Raw genomic sequence first — 17,631 nt, 5'->3', positions numbered from 1 at the left:
GCAAGAAGTCCACAGTTATGACCATTTTGCAGTAATTTTGTTGCCTGGCGTGGTACAGGCAGACTGTTCTCCCTGTATTTTTCAAACATTGTGAGAATAGTCTGGGACCCAGCTCCTTAATAGCCTCTCGAGGCGAACGAAATCATCCGTCCAATCAGATTCGATTATTTGCGTGACGTCTTCTTAACGAGCAACGTCAAGAGTCAAGAATCTGCATTGGACAACAAAAAAGAAGGACTACTCCTTCTCCCCTGATGGGGGAAAATATTACATTATGCCTTTGCGATGTATGATTGCTTCTGTGACATAGATTGTAAGAACTTCTATTGTTTTTCACCTTGTTCCCATAGTTAGGAGACACGCCTGAGTAGGGAATCTCACGAGATAACTTGTTTTGCACTCATACTGCTACCGGACAGCACAACCTGGGAACCACGCAAGGAAAAGCCCCTTTTTCGAGGGGCTGAACCAAAAGTAGCTTAGTCATTGGACGAGGCCGCACCGCCTGGGAGCGGAGGTTGGCCGTCTCCGCCCCCGTGTGGCGCGTCCCTACAAAAACAGGACATTTCCGGGCGACCCGTGAAGTCCGCCAGCGGGTCACGTACGGATCGCCTGGCTTTGTTCCTTCGCCGCCTTACTAGGTTCCCGCGTTGGCTCCCGCTCATTTGTCACGGTAAGCGATTTTCATTGCTAAAGGAACACTTGGTTGTGCTGTAACGATAACGCGGGGATTCTGGGATTGACAAACTCAAATCTAGCGTCACGTTAGCATTGTTTTTGCTTGTTTTTGATACTTGTTGCTTGCTCTTGTGGGATTATAATCAATAAATCTCATTTATTCTGCATTTTCTAATCAATAAACATTGTCTATTTTGCAAAAGTGTGCCTGTTACTGATTCACCGCGAACCTGGAAATTTCGGAAAACATCCCCTTACGAGTAGGAGCCACAGCAACGCAGGCAGGAGCTGCTCCCCAGCGGCCGAAGGGATTCTCTCCAAATTGGTCCCATGAAAAATCATGAAAACCGGACATTTTCATGAATTTATAAAACCCGGCTGTACGCTACGGATTATTCACTCTTGTCAAGAGTCAAGAATCTGCATTGGACAAGGTGATGATGCTGGAACTTTTGTTTGGTGCTGTTCCAGTGAGATTTACAAAGATGGCTGCCTGAAGAAAACATCAAAATTCCCTCAGTCCTTGATGATATGGGGCTGTATGTCGGGCAAAGGCACTGGGGAGATGGCTGTGCTTAAATCTTCAATAAATGCACAAGTTTACATTGAAATTTTAGAGAGCTTTCTTATCCCTTCAATTGAAATTATGTTTGTCATTTTCCAGGATGACAATGCATCATGCCACAGAGTTAAAACTGTTAAAGCATTCCTTGGAGAAAGACTCATCCAGTCAATGTCATGGCCTGCAAATAGCTCAGATCATAACCTTGTTGAAAACCTGTGGTGGAAATGGAAAAAAATGGTCCACAGCAAGGCTACGACCTGCAAGGATGATCTGGCAACTGCAATCAAAGAGAGTTGGCACCAAATTAATGAAAAATACTCATCAAGTCCATGCCTCAGAGACGGCAAGCTATCGTAAAAGCCAGACTTGGTGCGACTAAATATAACAGATGAGTTTTGATTGTAATTTCTTTGTTTGTTTCTAATAATTCCATATTTTTTTCCCTCAGAATAGAGTGATTCCATATGTATTTCCATGCACTTGCACTATAAAAGTAACATTTACTGACCACCATGTTTTTTATAGGGCTGTCAAAATTATCACGTTAACGGGCGGTAATTAATTTTTAAAATTAATCACGGTAAAATATTTGACGCCATTAACGCACATTCCCCACTCAAATAGATTAAAATGACAGAACAGTGTCATGTCCACTTGTTACTTGTGTTTTTTTGTCTCCCTCTGCTGGCGCTTTGGTGTGACTGATTTTTTTAAGCACCATGAGCATTGAGTAATTATTGACATCAACAATGGCGTGCTACTAGTTTATTTTTTGATTGAAAATTTTACAAATTTTATTAAAACGAAATCATTAAGAGGGGTTTTAATATAAAATTTCTATAACTTGTACTAACATTTGTATTTTAAGAACTACAAGTCTTTCTATCCATGGATCGCTTTAACAGAATGTTAATGTTAATGCCATCTTGTTGATTTATTGTTATAATAAACAAATACAGTACTTATGTACAGTATGTTGAATGTATATATCCGTCTTATCTTTCCATTCCAACAATAATTTACAGAAAAATATGGCATATTTTTTCATATCTGTATTATTATTATTATTATTATTTTATTGATGGTTTGAATTGCGATTAATTACGATTCATTAATTTTCAAGCTGTGATTAACTCCATTAAAAATTTTAATCGTTTGACAGCCCTAGTTTTTTATTCGTTTCTTTTAGTGTTTCTGAAAGAGTTGCACTTCTGAACTGATTCATTATTTTTTTCAAGCTCTTTATCTGAGTTTGTTCTACATGATAAAATATCCGAGACTGGTTATTCCATACCTTTTGCCTGGGGTTGTATATTCATGCATGGTTGAAATCAAATATATCCACCGCCTCTGCCTTCTTCCTGCACGCACGTGACATCAGCCCGTTGTGCCGCATTAAAAATAGTCCCGATAAAACGTCATGCTTAGAGCTAGCAAACGATTCCTTGAGGCGGAGAAAATTCTTGATTAATTTTAGAGCTGAAACGAATACTCGAGCGACTCGAGTAACTAGAGTTAAAAAACTGATCCGAGTAATTTTATTCACCTTGAGGAATCGCTAATTTTGCCAGCTCTAAGCATCACGTTTTGCCCGGACTACTTTTAATGCGGGACAGCGCGCTGACGTCGCGAGCGTAGAGGAAGAACTACGCCGACGTTGCTAAAAACTACGCCCGCATGATGCTAATGTGGTAGCAGGTAGTGTCCGATGCGTCTCTTAGATATCGCATGCATTTAGAACTAGATGCGAAATGACAGACTCGGCCGCGTCTGGGCAGCGTTAGTAAAACAGCCGCCATCTTTAAGCAGTAGACTTCCCAGCGCTATTAAATTTAACGTTACTGTCACTCGCGCACGTAACGTTAGCCCTTCGGAGGGCTAGGTTTCTATTGATTATGACCAGTGTTGTCAGTAACGCGTTAGTTAGTTACGCGTTACTGTAATCTGATTACTTTTTTCAGTAACGAGTAATCTAACGCGTTCATTTTTCTACACCAGTAATCTGAATAAAGTTAGTTTCCTTAGTGTCTCAGCGTTACTATTTTTTCATTGCCTCATAACGTATGTAGAATGAAGAATATTATAGTCATGTATGAAGAGCATTTTGAATAGAAAATGCTAAAATAAAAGGTTCCCGGTACGTGTTTCCATGACAACCTCTTAGCTATTTCCTGTTTTTGTCTCGCGTCACGTCTTGTGGGACTGAGGCGGGTGGACATTCGCGCCGAGTGTTGAGACATTACGAGGGAATGTTGATCTGTGGATATCCATGAATGAAGGTGAGTATTTTTCCTTCATTCTGGAGAGTATCAGCAAAAGGTTGGACCCCCTACATGCGCGGCCGTTTCGTAGCTTTGACGTAGCAACGACGGACAGTCATCGTTCCAAGTTGGCAAGCTTTGTTTACATGATATGCGTGTTGCACATTTATGCCGTGAGGTGATGTGTTCGTTTAGCATCTGTGGGATGTGTTGTAAGTCCGATTGAGTGTAAAGTGCTTAGTTACCGCCACGTTTTGTGGCCAAATTGACCGCGTTTGTGTTGAGAGGAATACTTCCGGGTTGTTAATGTGCACGGCTGCACGCGCATCCGCGCCCGCCACCACCTTTGTGTTTATTGCACTGTACAATCCACTTGTGTGTTGTTGATTATTGTGCCGTCAGTTTGCATTGTTTTACACTGGCACTGATATGCTGTTAACCATAACCAGAAATTCAGAAGTTTTGACATCAGGCTTAATCTTAGAGTTAGCGGGGTTTAATTGGTCGGTGGAGTTGGTTTCAACAAATTCCAAGCAGTTTGTCAGATATTTGTTAGTTTAGGGCTCCGGAGTGGCTGAGCTAGCGCGAAATTCTGATATTCCCCTGATATGTGATGACATTTTTCTGTTGTCATTCTTATGTTGAGGCGGCAAAGGGAGAAACATGGGTAAAAAGTAACTGATAGATTACTTTTAAAGTAACTTAGTTACTTTGATAATTAAGTAATCAGTAAAGTAACTAGATTACTTTTTTTTAAAGCGTAATCAGTGATTAAATTGCTTTTTCAAGTAATCTGTGACAACACTGATTATGACCACTGTCGATGCGTGGCTAACGTGTCTTACATACAGGCTTTATTTAATCTGTAAAAACAAAGCGCTGTAGAGTGATGAGGGTGTAAAACTAAAACATAATAAAGCTAACTGTCAATTTTAGCTCAGTAGTCATTTCTGAATAAATGTGCTCCAATGCAGCAGGTATCATACATTTATTTGGAACACTGCAAAAACTCAAAATCCTATCAGTACTTACAGTTTAGACCATGGGTGTCCAAACCTGTCCGCAAGGGCCGCTGTGGGTCCTGGTTTTTTTTCCTACCACTCGAGCACAGACAGTTTAACCAATGAAGTTTGTTCTAAAACAAGCAGCACCTGACTGCAATCAACTGATTAAACTTTTGAGACACCAGATTGGTGAAAAGGTGTGGTCTTCTTTGGTAGGAATGAAATCCAGCACCCACTGCGGCCCTATGTGGAATAGTTTGGACACCACTGGTTTAGACTAACTTAAAACTTAACTAGAACTTAAAAATAGCTTGACACAAATGGAAATTCAATTGAAACACTTGGGGAAAACACAAATCTCTCAAGTAATGTGTGTTATCAAGCGTAATTACATTTTTAGGTAAGAAATATGTTTTTTTTTTTGTTTTAATAAGATCTAGAAGTTTTTTGAGTGAAAGCAGTGAATTTTTTTTTATCTCTAGTCACATCTGAGATGCAATTGTTGGCTGTTTTCAACAATGTACATCGAAAATAAAGACATTGATTGACTGAAAATGGTTCAATATTGGATTAAATGTCTTTTTTTCTCATGTATATTTATAATTGCTCTTTACCTTTAAAAAAATGTTTTATCCGATTACTCGATTAATTGATAGAATTTTCAGTCGATTACTCGATTACTAAAATATTCGATAGCTGCAGCCCTAATCAATTTTTTAAAATCCAGTTACTCAAATTATTCGAGTAATCGTTTCAACGATCGAACTCACATAAACATGTTTATGTTGTATTCTTTTATTTTCTCTGCTCTTTAGTTACAACTTTATGGACTGTACAGCACTGAAGGCACACGAAAACAAAATATAGAATGCAACAGGACTATTTACAAGATGTACAGAATAAATAATTCAATGACATTAGGTTGAAAAAGCTACAGATTGTGTGCTCATGTGGAATCCTGAACAATGTCCGTGTTGAGAAATGTGTTCACCGGAATCATAAAAGGGAAATAAAAACCAGTCTATGCTGTTTCTCACATGTGCTCAGCTCGAACAAATTGAGGCTGTTTGTACATATATATCTTTTGGAAGCGAGAAGAAAAAGAAAAACTTCAGCAGGACTCAGTTGATTGTCATGCACCGTATTGTGGCATCCGATTAGTGCAATGCATTTTACAAGACAATAGACTGTACTTCTAAGTGCTCTATTTTTCCGTTAAGAAAAAGAAACCCTCCGCTATGCGATCTATTTGTATAAAAATAAACAAATATTCTGTGATACGTCTTCAGTGTATAGGACAGGAGAACAGACTATATACATGCTTCTGTATTTCCGATGTACAGTGAGTATGTTGCTGACCCGAAAAGCCCACCGCCCAGCGTACGCCCCCCTGCCCGCGGCACAATGAGCATTCCGGTTTGAGAGATCCAGCTGGTTTATGTTGACAGAGGGTGTAATCAGGTCAGGCCCGCAGTTAGGATAGACTGATTAAACAGCAATTCTAGGTCAAGTGGTGATTCAAATTCACTGTTTTCTAACATCTGCTTTATCCTAACCAAATAGGCGGGGGCTGGGCGAGAGGCCGGTCTTTACCGATCAATTCATCTGGAGTCTGAATGGGTTAAAAAAAATAGCCTATCAATGTCACAGTCGGCAAAAAAAAAAAAAAAAACAGCACAGCGGTACCTCGAGATACGAAAGCTTCGGTACACCAAAAATTATTCAGCGTACGAAATATAAAACGAACTTTAAAAGAATTCCTGCTTGCATAGGATTTTGTAAGGTCCTGCTAACCTATTGGTCAAACTTGAACGTCATGCTCGGCAACCATGGCTAGGTTCATACCGCAGGTCTTAATGCACGAGTCCCATTTTTTCGTGTTTTTTTTTCGACTCGAGTGAGGCATTAACTTGACGGTCTGAACGGGACGAGTCGCATAGAAGTGGACCATTTCAAATCTGATTTGAGTCACTTTCCTATGTGGTTTAAATCCGATCTGGGCCACATTTTTTTGGAATGTGGCAGCTGTCTGAACTATCATGTCTCCCAAATAGCATACCGCACAATTTGCTGTCTTTAGACCGTGACATCGTCATCATAACGCGGAAGTGGGACATTATAGACAAGCCCTCGCATACAACTCATGTTATTTCTGCTTGTTTTCTATGGTAATTTTTCCAAAAAGAACATGCCGATCAAACACTGCTGCTATGGAACTTGTAGAAACGACTCTAGACATTACGACACATGAAGGGTGTTTTCTTCATACGTTTCCTGAAGCCAAAAAGGAAAAAAATGTGAACAATGAATCAACTTGCGTAGGTTTCATACTCGGTAACTTTTCTCTTTCTTGTCTGCATATGTGGGCATTGTTCTGCACACCTCACAGTAAACCTCATTGTCTTAATGTAGCCAAGCCAATCGCGTGCTGCACAATGCTATTTTTAGACCGTGAAGTAGCCATCTTATCCCAGAAGTGGGTCAACATAGACACGCCCTCGCATACAATCCATGTTATTCCTGCTTGTTTTCTGCGGTAATCTTTAAAAAAAAAACATGCCGATCAAACACTGCTGCTATGGTACTTGTAGAAACGACTCTAGACATTAAGACATATGAAGGATGTTTTCTTCATAAGTTTCCTGAAGCCAAAAAGAAAAAAATGTGAACAGGGAATCACTTTGTGCGGACGTCCAAAAGACCAGTTTAAGCCATTCACGTTTCATATGCAGTAAACATTTTGTTGGGGGCCATGGCCCTTTTGAGGATGAAGACGTAAGCCATTTTGTTATTTTTACTTATTTTTAGCATGGCGTTTTGCCGTGCTGTTTTTGTCTGACAATGAATGACCTGAAAAAAATTAAAAGGGTATCTGACTGTCACTGTTACCTTTTCTGTTGTAAAAAAAAAAAAAAAAAAAAATTTAGTTAGGGGGAAGTGTAAATATTAGTAATATTAAACTATAGAATTAAGATTTGTTATGAATGAAAAAATTAAAAGTGTTGGCTGTCACTGAGTAGCATTTGCAATCGCTACACAAAAATAGCAATCTAAATTGCCCCCAAGAACGGTTAAAGACATCAGACAACCAGAGGATATAATATATAAGAAAGACAGGGCAGATGGTGGTAAAGGATTGATTGTTTAAACAGGAGAACATCATTGACAGTGGCGTAAGGCAATGCACATAAGAAGGTCGGCTCTTTTTCAGTCCTAAACACTCAAGCCGTCTCTTTAACTGAGCATTTGTATGTTCTTACACATCTTTACCAGTGAATTTGGCACTAAGGACATCATTTTCGGAGAGAATTGGTAGGTTTAGCTCAGTAAACATCTCCTTCATACATTATTTCCATTCATTTCCTATTAGGGACAAACGGGAGCATGTCCCCCCTTAGCAATAGTAGCTAACGTCATGAATATTAATGAGTGCAAGCAACACGTCACGTTTGACACACAATGACATTCTCTTGTTTCAACAATCTATCCTTTACCAACATATGCCCCGTCTTTCTTATATATTATATCCTCTGGTTGTCTTACGTCTCTGACCGTTCTTGAGGACAATTTACATGGCTATTTTTGTGTAGCGATCGCAAATGCTACTCGTTGACAGCCAACGAACTTTAAATTTTTAAATTAATAACAACTCTTAATTCTATAATTTATGCACACTTCCCCTTTACTGAAGTGTTTTTTTACAACAGAAAAGGTAACAGTGGCAGTCAGATACCATTTTATTTTATTTTTTTCAGGTCAAGGTTTCTCAGAGTTTTTGGCTTCGGGAAACTTATGAAGAAAACATCCTTCATATGTCGTAATGTCTAGAGTCATTTCTACAAGTTCCATAGTAGCAGTGTTTGATCGGCATGGTCGTTTTTGAAAGATTACCAGAGAAAGCTAGCAGAAATATAATGGTTTGTATGCGAGGGTGCGTCTATAATGTCCCACTTCCGCTTTACGATGCAACGTCACGGTCTAAAAATAGCATCCGTGCGATACGCTATTCATGCAGCATTCTGTCAGAAAAAAACGAAAGAGACAGGGCGCTAAGGTAGCGGTGCACCTAGCGTTAGCTCCTAGTTTGAACGCGGCTTTTGGGGAAGGAGCGGGCTTGACAACAATCATAAAAAATAAAATGGGTTGAGGATAAGCCCGAGAATGCTCGGTTGTCTCTCTGCTCCAAGTGAGCAACATTTCAAGATTGCTTACATGGCTGGAAGTCGGGGCAAACTGTCCGTATGTGTGCTTGATGTGTAGTCATTTGTTTTGGTGCTCCTGCGGATGCGGGTCAGTTGCTCAGCGCGTCTCGGACTGCGATTTGATGCGCATGCGTGTTACTTGAATGGGCTTAATGGACAAAGGCAGTTTGAACGGCCACACCAAAAAAGCATATAGCACAAAAAAATCGGAATTGTGCATCATTAAGACCTGCGGTATGAACCTAGGCCAATATTCTGCTGCCCTATTGGTCAGAATCTTTCCCCTCAGTAACAGTAATCTGTTCTCCTATTGGCCAATTTTACACCGCAAATTTCCTAATCAGATTTTTTTCCATAAGTCAAGTCAAATAATTTTCTCCATTCTATTTTGAGTTTTAAAGTCAAATAATTTTCTCCATTCTATTTTGAGCTTTAAAGACTTGTTAACAGATTAACGCGTCCGATTATTCCACTTAGTGGAATTAAATATTGCCATTTGTTCTTACTACACCCAAACAACTAAAAGTTGGTCATTTTTCACCTAAATCAAGAAGGATTTGCATTCAAATATTGTTTTGAACAATATCTATTCTTGAATTAAGAACATTGCTAATTTATTGCTTAAAATAAATCTGATGATTCAAATGTATCTAACTATTACCGTATTGGCCCGAATATACGATGGTGTTTTTTGCATTGAAATAAGACTGAAAAAGTGGGGGCCGTCTTTCGCGGTCTAGACATTATACCCATTCACAACGCTAGATGGCGCCAGATGTCATTGAAGCGATGTTCTGTCATGACAGATCTTAAGTGCTCTCAAGTTTAACCATTTTATATTATTTTATTGCAATGTTTTTCCTTATTCAAATTTGTTTCAAGACTACAGTTACAGTACGACTTCACTTTGATGGTTAATGCAAATATAGCAATTTTGTTGTTTTATCACAATAGATTGTTTCATTTACATTTCAACAACCAGAAGCCATTCTTTTACGAATGTGATTGCACTTTAGTTTACATATTTAAATGTTCAGATATTAAGATTTGAATGAGGCAAAATAACATGCTTTTTCTCTCAAATATATTGTTATAATCATTCGTTTCGGATGTACTGTAATTTTTTTCTGTATGAAAATTAATTTGGTGTTCAAAAAGTCTTTTTCAAACTTGAGTCTTGAAAAAGAGGGGGTCGTCTTATAATCAGGGCCGTCTTATATCCGGGCCAATACGGTAATTAATTTCTTGGCAAAGTAACTAGTGTTACCTTTCAAGTTATTTTTTATTCCAAAAAAAAAAACCATCAAGTTATTTTTTATTCAAAAAAAAAAAAAACATAGAAACCTTTGCTATGTTTGGAAGTCATTTGATGTTGTGTATCAACCGTTAAAGTTGTTAGAATTGCTCCCGCTATTGCATTAGTTCCCCTTCAGTCTACTATTCGACATGTGAAAGTTTTAAAACTTTCATCATTTAAAGATAGATTCATGTCAGTATTTTGCCATTTTAGGAGTATTTTAGATTAAAAAAAAGTTAGGTTCGCTAGGAAGGTTCTCTACGACAGAGCCTTCCTGTGAGGTCTACTGATTTGGGATGGATTGATGGATGGATTTACTAACGCCGGCGAGTCTATCATTCCGCGTCTAGTTTTCTATACATATGCTATCGCCACCGTGTCTGTCATTTCGCATCTAGTTTTATATACATGTGATATCTACCGTAGCATCATGTGGGCGTAGTTTGTAGGCTATCAGCTACAGTCAGGTATTATTGGAGCCACCTAGCATCGCGTTTGCAACGGTGTCACAACCAGTGTTGTTAATAACGGCGGTACTAATGATGTTTTTTTTTTTTCAGTAGTGAGTAATCGAATTAATTACTTTTCTCATCTTTGCAACGCCGTTACCAGTACTGAGGATGTAAAGGCGTGTGTTACCATGCATTACTACGTTGGTTGAATGATGCGAGAAAAGTCTGAGGGAGACGGACTTACGGAGACGACAGAGCAAAGCAGGAGTGGGGAGGAGGCGAGGGAGTTGTGACGTCGTTGCAAATTCGATGCTAGGTGGCTCCAATAATATCTGAATGTAGCCGACAGCCTACAATCTACGCCCACATGATGCTACGCTAGATATCACATGTATATACTACTAGAGGTGAAATGACAGACTCGCCGGCGTTAGTAAACAGCCGCCATCTTAAAGCAGTAGACTTCTCAGGAAGGCTCTGTTGTAGAGAACCTTCCTAGCGAACCTGAGTAACTGTTTATCTAAAATACTCCTAAATCGGCAAAATCTGGACTTGAATCTATCTTTCTGATGAAACAGTTTTAAAACTTTCACATGTCGAAAGTAAGACAGAAGGGAACCTAGGCGGGAGCAATTTTAACAACTTTAACGGTTGATTCACAACATTAAATTAATTGAATGTAGTTTATTAAAGCTGCTGACACAGAATGGGGACTTGAGTATTTCATATACTGTTTTGAACTGTTAACTTGATACTGAAATAGTAGTTTGGTTTAGACAGAGGATTTTTGAACAATTTTGGAACAAATGTACGAAACATTAGACACGGGGGGTTTGATTTGGTGCATCAATAATGATTTATAAACGAATCGTAGCCTCTGAATCGTAATCGAATCGTTAGGTTCCCCAAGATTCTCACCTCTATCGTCAGCCAATACTAGTCCGAAATTTTCGGAGTTTTCGTCAACTAAAACTAGACTAAAACTAACACATTTTGAAAGCATTTTGATCCAAACGACTAAGAGTAAAATTAAAATGGCTGCCAAAAACAACACTGATTCAAATGTATATGACTATTATTTCAATCTGGTTTTGATACTGAAATAGTACTGAAATAGTAGTTTGGTTTAGACTGAGAGGATTTTTGAACAATTTTGGAACTAATGTACAAAACATTAAACACGGGGGGTTTGATTTGGTGCATCAATAATCAATTTATAAACGAATCGTAGCCTCTGAATCGTAATCGAATCGTTAGGTTCCCCAAGATTCCAAGAAGTTTTCGTCAACTAAAACTAGACTAAAACTAACACATTTTGAAAGCATTTTGATCCAAAAGACTAAGAGTAAAATTAAAATGGCTGCCAAAAACAACACTGATCCAAATGTATATGACTCTTATTTCAATCTGGTTTTACCCTTAGTATAAAATTGAATGTTGTGTTTTAGTTGTGCTTGGAATAAAATAGGAGATTCACATGTAAAAAGAGATTCATTGTAGGGGGGGGGAAAAAATCACAATACGAAAGCCACTCTGGTCCGAATGAATTTCCTATCTTGAGGTACCGTTGTACACCTTCCACTTAGCTACATTGTATGGCTGTCAAAAGCTAACCATTTACATTCTGTGCTACAATTTGACTCACAGTGAACAGATATTTCACACTGCGGAAAGTAGAAGAGGGCAAGGCACTTGCTCGGGCGCTTTCTATTCCTGCTGGGGCTCAGTTATATGCCGGTGGATGCTCTACAATCTCCAAGTAGTCTGGCTCGCTATGCAAATTGGCCTTGAGTTCAAAGTACTCATTCTTAGTTTGCTCGAGCATGACCTTGCGCGGCCGGGAGTACATAATTGTCTCCATTAACTTTAACTCCTCCTGGTGCCCCGGGACCTGCCTTTCGACAGCAGGCTGAAGATGGGCCATGTTTTTTCTCAGGTACTCCGTTATTCCCAGCTGCTGCAGTTCCTTCTCCCGCTCCAGAATATTCCTATACAAGGAGTTGGGGTCTCCGAGCGTAACAAACTCGGCGGGGCATTCCCCGGCCGCCGCTTTCAACTTCGGGTTTCCCGTAAGCGGGGAGGTGTTCTCTTTCTCCATGATACTCCGGCAGACGTGGTTCTTCGAGCCGGATTGGTCCAGGCCGTAATCCAGATCGCTATCGTGGTCTTTGTGCTGAGAGCAGTAAGTGGGGTTGCGACATATCTGCACCACGGGGCTGTGCGATCTTTCCTCGTACAACGTGGACGAGCCGGGCCTTTGGGTCAGCGTGTGGTGCGTGGTTTTCTGCCCGTACATGCTGTAATGTAAATGAATGGGGCTGCTGGTGCTAGTTTCTCTCGGGTGATCGCCTGCCACTTTTCTTTTCGCTCTGCGACGCCGTCTGTGCACCACGAAAACAACCAGCCCGGCCGAGCAGAAGATTATCATCAGGACTAAAACCAGAAGGCTCAGGATCAGCACAGAGAGCGGAACGGTGTCGGTGAGAGAGCTGAGCAGGCCTTTGCCGGCGCCGTCAGGGCCCAGCGTGGCAGTCGCGCTTTCCTCTCCATCCGGAAGCAAAGAGTTCGTACCCAAACCGGCGCACAGCGCTTCGTGACGAAGGCTCCTAAGATCGGACTGCGTGGCTTTTTTAGGCGTGTGACACAAAATAGAGCCCACCACAGTGTCTTTCCTCAGTTTTTCCACCCACTGTTTCAGGCTAAACAAGTCACAGCTGCAGTCCCAAGGGTTGTCCTCTAAATAAATCTGCTCTAATGAGTCGAGTTGATCTAGCACGTTGCTCACCGGCAGGTGCATAAACAGATTTTTCCTCAGATTCAATTTGGTGAGAGGCGCGTTGCGGAATATCTGCGCGGGAAGGGAGCTGAGCATGTTGTTGTTTAATGACAACAGATTAAGGTTCGGCAGGGGATTAAAAGCGCCTGGAGCAATGTCCTTGATGAGGTTATATTCCAGATACAAGTACTCCAGATTGTGAAGACCCACAAACATGGTGGAGTGCAGTTTTTCAATCCGGTTACCATTCAGATGCAGTTTCTTCAAGCTGCTAAGGCTGAGAAAAGTCTCGTTGTCGATGTATTCGATCCTATTGTTGGCTAAATTGAGCAATTCCAAGCCGTCGTATGTAACAAAATCATACCTGTAGAGCTTCTGAATCATATTTCCCGTCATGACCAATTTAGTCGGGCTTTGCGGAGCCACTCCGATATCTGAAACCTTTTGAATTCCTCGGTCTTGACAATGCATCAAAAACCCCGCCGCGGGGTAATTGTGACAGGAACAATGTTCTACACAAGGACTACCCGGAACGTGAGACGGCGTGGGTTGCTTGGCGTCGTCTTTGGCGTCGGTCAACTTGGGAATCTGGGCTCCCTTGGATGACGGCGTCACAACCATATCCAGTGACTTGGAAGGCTCTTCTAAGTTGATGTCGGCATGGGACGGGCAGAGAACTTCCCGCTTGACTTTAGCTAAGATGGTCCCCTTGAAATTGTGCGGCGCGCTGCAAACCACTTCGCCAATGGCCGACTGCCCTCTCATATTTTCCATCCATATTTTCAAATGCAAAATGTCACAGTCGCACACCCAGTCGTTGTCCTCTAAGAGTAGTTCCATAATCCGTCCGATGTGTTCTAAAAAGCCCACGTAAGGCAGCGTCTGGAGCTTATTGCCGCGAAGGTCCAGGTGGGTGAGAGGCACGAAACGAAAAATGTTATTTGGTAAAAACTCGATGGAATTGTCATTAAGGATCAGGACCTTTAGGCGGATCAGTTTGTTGAAAGCCCCCGGTTCGATGACCCGGATAAAATTGGTGTCCGCTTGGAGGAACTCCAAATTCCCCAAGCCTTGAAAGGTGTCCTCCTTGAGCGTGACGAGGAAATTTCGATTGATGTGGAGTTTTTTCAGCGAACCCAGAGCGCTAAAGACCCCCGGTTCTAGCTCTTGTAGGCTGTTGCCCCCGACGTGTATGGAAAGGGCGTTCTTCAGCGCTTCCATTTCTTCGGCGCGAAGCTCGACTAAGTCGTTTTTGTAAAGGTTCAAATGGAAGGGCACGTTTAATAGAACTTTTATTTGAGAGATTGAGCTGATGTTTCTCTGCTCGCAGTTCATGTAGAAAATGCCGTCCTTGGCCTCGCAAGAGCACAAGGAATCGCAAGACTCGCTGATGGAGGTGGAAGGTTGCAAGGGGTGCGAGTCCTGAGACTGGGCCGCTTTTAAAAACAAGCTGATGAAAATGACCCGGGGCAACATGGTGGTCTGCGATACCTGTAACGACAAAGAAGGTGGATGGGGAGAAAAGAGGAGGAAAATAAATTAAATGCTGACAGTTTCATGTTTTAAAGTAATATTTATTAGGGCTGTCAAAATTATCTCGTTAACGGTCGGTAATTAATTTTTTTAATTAATCACGTTAAAATATTTGTCGCAGTTAAAGCACATGCCCCGCTCAAACAGATTAAATTGACAGCACAGTGTCACAATGTCCACTTGTTACTTGTGTTTTTTTGGAGTTTTGTCGCCTTCTGCTGGCGCTTGGGTGCGACTGATTTTATGGGCTTAAGCACCCATGAGCATTGTGCAATTATTGACATCAACAATGGCGGGCTATTTTTTGATTAAAATTTTTACACATTTTATTAAAACAAAAACATTAAGAAGGGTTTTAATATAAAATTTCTATAACTTGAACTAACATTTATCTTTTAAGAACTACAAGTCTTTCTATCCATGGATCGCTTTAACAGAATGTTAATAATGTTAATGCCATCTTGTTGATTTATTGTTATAAATAACAAATACAGTACTTATGTACCGTACGTTGAATGTATAAATCCGTCTTGTGTCTTATCTTTCCATTCCAACAATAATTTACAGAAAAATATGGCATATTTTATAGATGGTTTGAATTGCGATTAATTATGATTAATTATGATTAATTTATTTTTAAGCTGTAATTAACTTGATTAAAATTTTTAATCGTTTGAGAGCCCTAATATTTATATCATAGCAAGGGCACAGGTTTGGTCTCAACGGTCTGGAACGGCGTACTGATAAAAGATTTGCAGTCTGAATGGTGCTTTGATCCCGAAAATACGATGGCAACTGTCAAAACCCCATGTTTAAAAAAAAAAAAAAAAAAAAGTGCCACGCTGCATTACATGTATCTCCAATAAGGACAATGTACTAACACTACATTTACATACCCCAAATGTCGCCCAATGACCTCAGATGACTGGACGTGTCCCCCAAATGTCCTAAAATGACCAGTACATGTCCCCCAAATGTCCCAAAATGACCTGATATGACCAGGACATGTCCCCCAAACCTCCGCAAATGACCTTATACTATATGACCAGGACGTGTCCCCCAAATTTCGCCAAATGACCTCATATGACTGGACGTGTCCCCCAAGTGTCCCAAAACTAACTGATATGACCAGCACATGTCCCCCAAAAGACCTCATATGACCATGACGTGTCCCCCAAATGTCCCAAAATGACCTCATATGACCAAGACGTGTCCCCCAAGTGTCCCAAAATGAACTGATATGACCAGGAAACGTCCCCCAAATGTCCCCAAATGACCTGATATGACCAGAACATGTCCCCCAAATGACCTTATATGACCAGGACATGTCCCCAAATGACCTCATATGACCAGGATATGTCCCCCAAAAGACCTGATATGACCAGCACTTGTCCCCCAAATGTCCCAAAATATCCTGATATGACCAGGACATGTCCCCCAAATTTCCTAAAATGACCATGAATGACCAGGACATGTCCCCAGATGACCTCATATTACCAGGACGTGTCCCCCAATGTCCCAAAATGACCTGATATGACCAGGACATACTGTATACCCCCAAAGACCTGATATGACCAGGACATGTTCCCCAAATGACCTGATATCAACAGTATGTGTCCCCCAAATTACCTGATATGACCGGGACATGTCCCCAAAATGACCGATATCAACAGTACGTGTCCCCCAAATCAACAGGAAGTGGCCAGATATCAACTCAGGATAAAAAAAAAAGTCAATGTTTGCTTTATCTTCAAAATATATTCCATTTCACTGTGCATTTGTACTTTTTTTTTTGTTAATGTTACTTGTATCTTTATTATTTCAAAAAAAAATATATATATATATATATATGTTACTTTAATCTTTATTATTTCAAAAAAAAAGAAGTAAATGTTTACATCATCTTCAGTTTTAATGCACATCCTATGTTCTTGGATGAGGTTTTGCATTTAGATTTGAGGAAGTCAGGAAAAATAAAAAATTTGATGGAGTTTTACATGGAATTTTACAAATATTAAAAAAAACAACAACAACAATTTTGAATGGAAATCAGTTTCTCATTTATGCCTTGTTTCAGTGTAATGCAGTATGTGTGATGTATGCAGGGTACACCCCGAATCAGTTGCCAGCCAATCGCAGGGCACATGGAGACGAACAACCATTTGCGCACACACTTATACCCAGGGACAATTTGGAGTGTTCGATCAGCCTACCATGCGTGTTTTTGGGATGTGGGAGGAAACCGGAGTACCCGGAGAAAAACCAAGCAGGCATGGGGAGAACATGCCAACTCCACACAGGAAGGCCTGAACCTGGGATTCAACCCAGATGCCAGAACTGTGAAGAGAACGTGTTGTTTTATTATGTGTTATATTTATAACTGTGCGAAAAGCAGTTTTTGCATTTCGGTGGTTTTGAGAGGTTTTACCCTCCCAAAAAAAGGGCTCCGTGCCGACCTTGATGTCAGGGAGTTAGAGCAAGAAATTCTAACCACTTTCACCCCTGCTCCCTCCTTCAACACACCTGAATCAAATGATCAGCTCATTAGCAAGCGCTGCAGGAACCTGATAACGATCCCGATTATTTGATTCAAGTGTTTTGGAGGAGGGGGACGTGGAAAAAAAGCAGGATAGGTGCTCTGGAGGACTAAATGATCAATGCAAAATAAACCTGTATTGATTTATACTAACTATACTATATGTTCAGGGTTTTTGCACCCTTTTAAATGTCAAATTTAATGCTTTTAAGACATTTTTAAGACCTTAGAAACAATAATATACAGTATATGAAATAATTTAAGACCAAAACGTTGCAACAATTTCTACTGAAGAAAAAAACGACAAAAAAACTAATAAACAAGCTA

The 17,631-nt window shown here is 40.4% G+C and overlaps 1 protein-coding gene across 1 annotated transcript in view; it reads right to left on the bottom strand.

The window, feature by feature from the left end:
- Nucleotides 1-10,948: 10,948 nt before the first annotated feature.
- slitrk6 (SLIT and NTRK-like family, member 6) overlaps nucleotides 10,949-17,631 on the bottom strand; it is a 67,060-nt gene continuing 60,377 nt past the window's right edge. Inside the window, exon 2 of the mRNA XM_057823658.1 lies at nucleotides 10,949-14,726. Within this exon, the coding sequence (XP_057679641.1) occupies nucleotides 12,183-14,711 (2,529 nt within the window). The 5' untranslated portion in view covers nucleotides 14,712-14,726 and the 3' untranslated portion in view covers nucleotides 10,949-12,182. The remainder of the gene's footprint in view (nucleotides 14,727-17,631) is intronic.

The sequence above is a fragment of the Corythoichthys intestinalis genome, chromosome 2 (genome assembly GCF_030265065.1).
Source record: "Corythoichthys intestinalis isolate RoL2023-P3 chromosome 2, ASM3026506v1, whole genome shotgun sequence".
Classification (NCBI taxonomy): Eukaryota; Metazoa; Chordata; class Actinopteri; order Syngnathiformes; family Syngnathidae; genus Corythoichthys; species Corythoichthys intestinalis.
The sequence above is the reverse complement of the archived record's forward strand: the minus strand, read 5'-3'. Positions and strand labels throughout refer to the sequence as shown.